General features: G+C 44.9%; 1 protein-coding gene across 6 annotated transcripts in view; it reads left to right on the forward strand.

Moving 5' to 3' along the window:
• Positions 1-9794, forward strand: part of AGBL5 (AGBL carboxypeptidase 5) — a 482741-nt gene extending 472947 nt beyond the window's left edge. For all 6 annotated transcript variants that reach the window (XM_078650056.1, XM_078650058.1, XM_078650055.1 and 3 more), the window contains one exon: positions 7162-9794. In XM_078650056.1, the coding sequence (XP_078506182.1) occupies positions 7162-7236 (75 nt within the window). In that variant the 3' untranslated portion in view covers positions 7237-9794. The remainder of the gene's footprint in view (positions 1-7161) is intronic.
• The last annotated feature ends 236 nt before the right edge of the window (positions 9795-10030 follow it).

Consider the following 10030-nt stretch of genomic DNA (forward strand, 5'->3'; position numbering starts at 1 on the left):
CTCGATGGTTCCAGTCCCCGTTCTAAAGCCTGCTTGAAAATCAGACAAAATCTGATTTTCCTCTGCCCACTGCAAAATCCTAGTCAGTACTACTTTACCCGCGACCTTTTGGGTTGAATCCAGCAAACTAATGGGGCGGTAGTTTGCCGGATCGTCCCTGGAACCTTTCTTAAAAATAGGGACCACTTCCGCACCCCTCCAAGAATCAGGGAAAGAGCCTCCCAACAGGACCTCATTTAGGAGAGAAGCAATCAATCTGCTCCACCATGCTGGATAGGACTTTAGCAAGTCGCCCGGAATCCCATCAGGGCCTGCAGCCTTATTGGGTACAATGCCCTTAATTGCCCTTTCTACCTCCTGTCTAGAAAATAAGCCATCGCTACTTGTAAGATCAGCTGTGGGGCAAGGTAAAGGAGCCAGAATATGGTGAGGTGCCCCCAGTGGAGCAGAGTACAGCTTTAAGAAGTGATCCAACCATACATCACCGGGGATATTACAGGTTAGCTGCTGATCGATAGGCTTGTCCCTGGCTCTTAGCAGATCCCAAAACTCCTTGGCATTTTTCCGTGTGCTTGCTTCCGCTAGCTCCCGCCAGAAGTTTAGATCATGGGCCTCTTTTGCTTCTGCCACAGCTTTTTTTATAAAGTTTCCTCGCAGCTCTTATTCTGATTGGTTCTTGGTTCTTTACTGCAGAGACAAGAGCCCCCTTCGCTGCTCGACATTTAGAGGAGTACCACTTGTCTCTGGCCCTGGAGACACCTTTCAGACCCACCCTGGGACTGGATTTGGAAATAATAAACAAGTCACTCAAAGCCGCTATGGTCTCTGTAAATAGTGGTAAGGTCTTTTTGCTAGTGGGGCTTAAGGCATCAAGCCTAGAATCCACCTCTAACAGGATGCACCCGGCTTGTGCCATCCTTGCTTCGTCCGCCGAGACTCTTACCCACTTCAGGCGCCTCCCGCAGTTTGAGGGAACGATTTCATGTGATGTTTTCCACTTATGGCCTGAAGTGTTTTGGGTCCCATCCTGCCAAGGAAGAGTAATGGATAGGGAGAGTGGGTTATGATCACTGTCACAAGACACAATGACCTCCATGTCTTGATGGAAGGACCAAAGATTGTAATTAAGCATAATGAAATCGATTCTGGAAGATCGCCCCGTCCTGTTGTATGTATGAGCTCCCATAAGGTCCGATTTAGAGCGACCATTGACTGGTCTCAGATTGTGTTCAAGGCAAAGGGCGTTAATGTCTATCGCACTTTGTGTCCATTTGGGAATCGGGTCAAGGGTTAGGATAGGGATACCTCTCCTTGAGTCCTCTTCAAAGGTATCCAGAATATCTTCCCTGGCCAATGGCTCAAAGCAGCAGTTAAAATCGCCAGCAAGAAGGACATAGGAGTCAATGTTACAGGAAGCTAAATCGCTACTTAGGCCTGTTGAGGTTAGACGTGATGTCCCACCACTAGAACCCCTCAAATAGATGTTAAAAACTTCTAGATTCCTCCCTCCTTTACGATGTATTGTTATCCATTGAAGGTCAGGAGATTTAGTGGACCTTTGGGTAACACTTAACCTTAGAGCGATGCTGACCCAAATCAAAAGACCGCCGGACGGGCGACCTTTAGAGCCAAGTTGTTGAACGGCTGGAACAAAGTAGGTTGAGAAACCTACTCTGTGTCTGGGATCTTGGCACCAGGTTTCCTGTAGGAGGCAGATGCTGTAGGGTTCTAGGAAGGCAATCCATTCAGGACTATCAAAGTTGCGGGCAAGCCCAGCCACATTCCAGCTTAAGATCTTAATCAACGGCGCACCCGGGATAGGGGGAAAAGGTGGAAAAGTAGGTAAGGGAGAATTAGACACAGCCCCTCTAGAGATCATTACACGAAGTTCAGACTGCTGATGATTGGGATCCGTGGTAGTATAAGTCGGCTTCCTCTCTGCTGGGACCATTTGGGTTAGTGGTCGAGGAGTCACGCTGGGTGGATCCGGCCGGTCTTCCAAACCTTGAGGGTCTGAAGTGTTTGGAACCATCATCCCTTCCTCAATAGCTAAACTGTTTGCAAACCCTACTGAACCTACTAAGGGGTCAGAGGGTGAGTGATCAGATAGCCTTGGCGTAAGTAGTGATAGTGGTTTTCCCAGTTGGTATTGGGCATGCTGGCTAGAGAGTCAATCTACCTCTTCCAGGCCACCATATCTATTTGAAATTGGGAGGCCATTCCAGTGTGGAAGAGTATGGTTGTGAGTATTAGAGTGGCTCTTCCATGGTTGATGCTGCACCAAAGTCCAATCATCCGCCAGGGTATGTCGGGGGCGCGGTGGATAAAAAAAGGACAGAGGCCTGGGTATAACCGAGGACCCTTCACTACCAGGCCAGGAGCAGATAAACTGTGCCGTATGTGGATCCTCAAAGGTCACCACTATACAGTCCCCAGGACTGGTTTTCTTTGATGGGCCCACCCAGGGAGTTCTTCGAACCACCCGGACTCTACTTCTCCGGCCGTTAGGGATAGGTCTGTTTACATTAAGCCAGTACATTATCTTGTTTTCAAGCGACCAATAATTCTCGTATTGGCCTGCGCCAATCTGGGGGACACCCGTTAATACTACCACATAGTCTTTGGCTTCTGGGGGAAGATCAATGTAGCCCCCTCTAAAGTTGTCCTTTATGGGGGGGGTCCTGTACTTCGCTCGGGATGGATTTAGGGTACGCACCAGGTTTAGGCTTTCCTGTTTGAGGCTTGAGAGCCCGTTGGGGAGCCTTAGGTTTGGTGGTAGTGGAAATTTGGTCCACGGCCACAGTCCTCGGCTTAGGAATCGGCCGTATAGTGGCTGGGACTGAGGGCGGGGCATTCTGGGCTTGGGTGGTAGGGGTTAGTGGAATTGGGACTGCTACAGGATAGCCCTGATTTTCAAGACTTCTCAAGCCGAGAGTGGCCAGAGCAATAATGCTCTTTTCCATCTCGAGCAAATTGTTTTCTATTCTTGAGAGTCTGAGGTCAAGAGGGGAAAGGAGTTTTTTTAAGGTTTCCCAGACCAGATCTATAAATTCCCTTTCATTCTTACCCAGCCCTTCAGCCTGTGAGCCCTCAACCTTTTGGATGGTGATAGAGGAAGTGGCATCTAACTCCACAGTCCCTCCCTCACTTGGGGGCTGCGACCTTGGGTTTTGCTCTAATTTTGCGATAGGTGGCAATACTCTTGTCAAGGATAAATGTTGTGGGACCGCAATTTTCGCCTTTTTGCGGGAATAGGCAGAACGTGAACGGCGCTTTCTTTTGGGTAGTTTGCCACTAATGATGGTCGGGGATGCCTGGGGGTTAGGAATTGGATTCTGGATGCAGGAAGCAACCGCTATATTTGCTTTGTCTGCGTTAGAGTGGTGCTCTACCGGTGAGACGGGGATGGAGCAGAACGAAGTCCGATGGACATCAGCCTGTGTAACTACACATTGGGGGATAGTAGTGCGCTCCGGGGTAACCGAAGCAGCTATGTGGCCTAGGGAGGATCTTTTAGAGAGTGCTATAACTTGGGACAGTCTTCTGGCGGCTACCAATTCTAAAGAGACCCGAGTTTGAAGTTTGGATATTTCGTGATCGATAGCTATATTAGTACGGGTAATAAAGTCATCCATGGGGCCACTGATTTGCGGGCCAACCTTGGAGGCCTTACTCCGTGTTACCCTGGTACTCATGGCTTTTGGGACAAGGGATAATCGCCTATCAAACAGCCAGAGTGAAATAATAATAAGAACTGTTTAACGGATGTATACTTAATGAAGGGAGCGTGAAAAAATGGCGAAAGAGGAGGGGCCAGTCCAGTCCGCTCAGTCCTCGAACGGCCTCAAACGGCCCGCTCTTAGCCCGGTCTTCGCCCCGAGCTGCGTCCCGCGCTGCGGGAGTCTAGTCAGATAATATAGGGGATTGGTGTCAGTACAACGCGGATTTTTACATCGCATTCCGTTACAACGGAGCTATTACAACGCAGGATCCATTACATCGGATGCCATTACAACGCATGGCATTACATAGCAGATGGTATTACAACGCATGGCATTACGTCGTAAGTATAGGTAAGTATACCTTTTTTTTAAAATGTTATTAAGTTAATTTAATTAATTTAATTTAATTAATTTAAATAAAATACATTTTAAAAAAGCCATTAATTTAATTTAATAAAATATCTATTTAATAAATGTAATTTTAATAAAAAATGGGAATAATTTAATTTAATTAAAATAATAAAATTAACTTAATGTACATATTTTTATAATTGATATTAAATTAAATTAATTGAAATAATTTATTTAATTTAATTAATTTAATTTAAAAATGTAATTAATGAAATAAAATTAATTTAATTTATTAAATATATTTTAATTAATTTAAAAATGGTAAATATAATTTAATTAACCCAAAACACAAACCCCTGTACCCCAAAACCCAAACCCTGCCCTAAAACCTAAAAACACCCCTGTACCCCAAAACCCAAACCCTGCCCTAAAACCTAAAAACACCCCTGTACCCCAAAACCCAAACCCTGCCCTAAAACCACCCCTGTACCCCAAAACCCAAACCCTGCCCTAAAACCTAAAAACACCCCTGTACCCCAAAACCCAAACCCTGCCCTAAAACCTAAAAACACCCCTGTACCCCAAAACCCAAACCCTGCCCTAAAACCTAAAAACACCCCTGTACCCCAAAACCCAAACCTTCCCCTAAAACCTAAAAACACCCCTGTACCCCAAAACCTAAACCTTGCCCTAAAACCTAAAAACACCCCTGTACCCCAAAACCCAAACCCTGCCCTAAAACCTAAAAACACCCCTGTACCCCAAAACCCAAACCCTGCCCTAAAACCTAAAAACACCCCTGTACCCCAAAACCCAAACCCTGCCCTAAAACCACCCCTGTACCCCAAAACCCAAACCCTGCCCTAAAACCTAAAAACACCCCTGTACCCCAAAACCCAAACCCTGCCCTAAAACCTAAAAACACCCCTGTACCCCAAAACCCAAACCCTGCCCTAAAACCACCCCTGTACCCCAAAACCCAAACCCTACCCTAAAACCTAAAAACACCCCTGTACCCCAAACCCAAACCCTGCCCTAAAACCTAAAAACACCCCTGTACCCCAAAACCCAAACCCTGCCCTAAAACCTAAAAATACCCAAACACCCCAAAACATATACCTCAGTACCCCAAAACATATACTCCTATACTCATACTTATTTAAAAAATTACTTAAATTAATAAATTTAATTTATAATATTTAAAAACATAAATAAATATTTTTATTTATAATTAATAATAATGAAATCAATTATATAATATTAAATAAAATAAAAAAATTATATACTTACCAATACTTACGATGTAATGGTATGCGTTGTAATACCATCTGCTATGTAATGCCATGCGTTGTAATGGCATCCGATGTAATGGATCCTGCGTTGTAATAGCTGCGTTGTAACAGCATTACGACGTAAAAGTTGCGTTGTAAGTGATACACACCAATATAGGTGAGTGTGAAGGTGCAGGGGGCGGGCCAGCGGGGAGAGCGGACCGGATGCTGTATCCGTGGTCTCGCAGGGACTCCTGGTTACTGGAGTCCCCGCACGCTCGCAGCCCCGCCGAGCCTCTCGCCCTTACCTCTGCCTTTCCTGCTCCTGTTGCCGGTAGGTAGATATCAGCTTCCTCCCTTGCGACGCGGGCGAGGTTTTGGTTCTTGGACAAGCCTCTGTGGTCAATGGAGTCTCGCAGCAACGCCTCTACTCAGCGCGAAAATTGCCCCAACAGGTGATGGTAGGTAGCGCCTTTAATGACACAGGGAGGGCAGGGGGCGGGCCAGCGGGGAGAGCGGACCGGATGCTGTATCCGTGGTCTCGCAGGGACTCCTGGTTACTGGAGTCCCCGCACGCTCGCAGCCCCGCCGAGCCTCTCGCCCTTACCTCTGCCTTTCCTGCTTTCCTGCTCCTGTTGCCGGTAGGTAGATATCAGCTTCCTCCCTTGCGACGCGGCACCCGCGAAGCGGGTGCGGCGAGGTTTTGGTTCTTGGACAAGCCTCTGTGGTCAATGGAGTCTCGCAGCAACGCCTCTACTCAGCGCGAAAATTGCCCCTTATAATGTATAAATTGTTTGTTTTTTGCTTATAGCTATAATTCTATGTGTTTTTAATTGCGACACTGTATGCTTTTTTAATTTATTGTTATCATGGTGATCATTTTGTAACTTCGAAATAAACATACAAATGTTATATTTTTAAAAAAAACAACTTTCCTGTTTTTTCTTAATTTTGACCAAAGACTTGTAAGATTCTGAGCCTTATACATATTGCTTTATTTGATAAGTTTTCAACAATTGTTGGTTTATGTTCAGTTGAATAAGCTGTGCAGGGCACTTGGTAATACATTATTGTGTGATTGGTATTGCTCAAAAGCAAAATTCTAGACACCTTCTAGCATAACCTTAACCACCTTTGAGGGTTATTAGTGGGACCTCCTTGTTTTTCTACATTTCTCCCCTGTCCCAGATTTGACAGATAAGGGGGCCTCCTTTACTTTCTTTAACATAATGATAATGCCCAGAAATTGTGGAGGATGCTGATTCCTGTAGTAGTATCGACAACAGAGATCCAACGACCAGGACTTGTGTGACTCACCTGAAGAAAAGATCACAAGAAGGGAAACCCCAGCACTAATCCTGCTGTGATCTTCAACCTCGTGCTTCTGAAGCAGGATTATTCTAGCTCAGTGACATCAGGCTGCGCCTCTGTAAATGTTTGTAGACTATTCTGAATCCACCACAATGTGACAGGTGTACGCAAAGTTTGTCAATCTATGATAGACGCCAAGCTGCAAGCTCAGTGTTACGGGTAGGTAACCTCTATCTGTAGTATTCATTCTACATTGCCATCGCTTCCAGCGTTGAGGACCCTCTTTCCAATTTTATCCACACACTCTTCTCCATACAGTAACATTTCACAGACCCTCTATATTTCTGTGTGCTTTTATTCAAATTGTACAGCTTTTTGACCAAAGTCAATTTTAGCTTCATGAACAAACCTAGTGCTAACGTCTTTGCAGACTAGAATTAAACATACTGTTTACAGCTTTCTTCTAGCTTTGCAGCATTATTAACTTTTCTCTTTTGTTCCATCAGTTCTCTGAGGTCTGTGTGGACCCCTCCCAGAGGTGCGCCTATCAGTCCATCCTGTCGTTTTGTGCAGAGGCGTGACAGATCTACAACAATCCGAAAAAAACATCAACCAGAGTCTACCTATAACTCAGTATGGACTGGTCTTCACCATTAATAATTAATTTAGATTACACATCAGTGGACAACATCAGAATTTTTCTCAACCCTTTATTTTGTACAGGACAGATTGTAAGAACTTTAAACAGTATGGATTGCGTCACATGGCTTTAACTACACATATTGATGTATCGTCTAGAGCTGAACATATTGGTGTACAATATTGGACACTCATCAGAATGTTATCCTTATTCAAGACTAATGAAAAATGCCTTAGATTGGTATGTACCCTCTAAAATACAGATTGACAAAGATTATAGGGTGAGCCATTGGCTATTGCCCATATACAGTCTTCACGAAAGCGCCACTAGACAACACGTTTTTGTTGACTCTAACACTTAACCATTTAAAACCCTTCATAGTGCTGATTACCTTGTTTCTCAACAGCACAAACTTAGCAACCATGCATGCCCGCTACGGCCACCCTCTGCAGCAACCTTTGAATGACCCGCACCAGTGGACGGTAAGTTGAGATATCTCAAGAATAACAAACACAACTGAAAACCAAAAACACAGCGGTTTATCCAATGCTCAATTTTGAAACGTCAGGGACACAGATGGACAGACTGTCTGTCTCTCCCGATAAGCCCCTCCATAGGCTCCAAACCTGGGCATATAAATGCACACACACACACACCACTGCTGCCACTAGGCATCCACAAATGCACAGGTCGACCCACACACATCCCTCCCACTTACAGCCACACACTCCCCTCCCACTTACACCCACACCACTTACACCCACACACGCCACTCCCACCCACACGCCACTCCCACTTACACCCACACACGCCACTCCCACTTACACCCACACACACCCCTCCCACTTACACCCACACACACCCCTCCCACTTACACCCACACACACCCCTCCCACTTACACCCACCCCATTCACACCCAAGCACCCCACTTACACCCAAACACACACACCCAACTTACACCCAAACACACACTCCCCACTTATACCCACATAGAGCCCCCTTATGCCTACTGATCACACATGTACACTACCAACAACCCCTATCCCATTACTATGAACATCACCCCTCTCTTACTTGCATCACTACATCCTATTTCCAGTTTTGTGGCTAAGCTGCCTCAAAATGGTGTGAAGGAATGAAAAAAAATACCACGGTTTTATGAAGTGTCCTTTTTTTTCTTAACATGGCTACCTCCAAAGTCATCTCACTTTAGCGGCTTTGATTGCGAGCCCTACATAAAAGGATTTACAATGGCAAGTCCATTAGTGAAAAGAACGCAGCAGGTAAACAGCATTGCTGCATCGAGACAGGGTAGTATGTCCTGTAAGTCAACCAAAATCTTACGTTGAAACCACAGAGGTCAGGAAAATATTATTAAATTGCACTATTTTTAGACTTGAGTCTTGTACATTCCGGTTCTACTCTTCTCTGTGCACAGCCATGGGGTGCATCCAGGGCCACCAGACTTTGACACTCACACCATAGGACATTCTTTGAGTATCACAGAAGCAGATATATTGAAACCTACATGTGATAAGCCGTTAGTGCCTTTGTGGATCGGACTTTTCTTGCTAATTACCTTCCACAGACCTTTAGGAATATTATAAAATATAGGGAAGGACCGACCTGTAGGAAAGAGTCGACAGGAAATCTGCTCCATCATGACGGATGTGAGATGGTCAGGGAAGCCAACCTAGCAAAGCGCGAGGTACTGATACTGATACGTCTACTTCTAGGCGCAGAGGGTGCATTGGAGCATTATCTGTTCCTTCCAGTTTTACATCAGTATCTCAAGGGTCATCATCACGTGAGGACTCCAGCGAGCTCCTTGGGCGCCATGACACTGCAGCGTAGACTGATGGTCCTCGTTGGCGGTTGGCTACCAGAAGTAGAGGACCAGTGTCCCTAGACGTCACGTCCCCATGTAGATGACCAGTGTCCCTAGACGTCACTTCCCTATCAGGTTCACTCTGCCTTTTCTTTAGCCCATGTCTGCTTGGCTGATGGAAAGTGCAGACCTCACTATAAATGGTTTCTCTCAGATCCCTGTACAACACCAGGGACAACCTTATTTGTTGTTTCTTCATCTCTACACACACATGGCTTGTACATAATTTTGTTTAAAGGTCAGTAATTTTAAGATGGTTCTTGAAGACTGTGGGAGAAGTTATGAGCATAATTTGTATCTCCTTTTAATACTGTATTTTTGTTTGTGGTCATGGAGAAGAAGAATAAATCGAATTAAATTTCTGTTGCGTTTTTTTTATTTATATGTTGCTGATTGTGTTTATAGTGTTGTCTTTCTATTGTCTTTTCCCACTTCCCTTTACAGGTGTTTTGCCAGTATTACAGTTCAAGATAAAAAAGGCACAATTATTCACTGATATGTAAATGATCATTTTGAAGCGTTGTTGAATCGATATTGCAACTTTGTGTTTTGCTGTGTGATTTTTACGAAGAATATATTTACAAATAAAATTGTGCAACATTGTACATTTTCTCTGTGTACCTGGTGACTTTTGTTTAGGGTTTGAACATTGGCTGCTCTCTCCACTCAGATGGGCTGTTACTTTCTGTCCTCGCACAGGACAGCGTTTCTCCACTTTAACCCTGCATCGCTAACGCTCATTGGTCATTGAGCGCAGTGACTCTTCTCAGTCATAGCACTGTATGGTTTGCTGTAGGTGGATGGAAGCTGCATCCCTGGCTGGAGAGGTATGTGTATGAAGTGTCT

The sequence above is a fragment of the Lissotriton helveticus genome, chromosome 6 (genome assembly GCF_964261635.1).
Source record: "Lissotriton helveticus chromosome 6, aLisHel1.1, whole genome shotgun sequence".
Taxonomy (NCBI): Eukaryota; Metazoa; Chordata; class Amphibia; order Caudata; family Salamandridae; genus Lissotriton; species Lissotriton helveticus.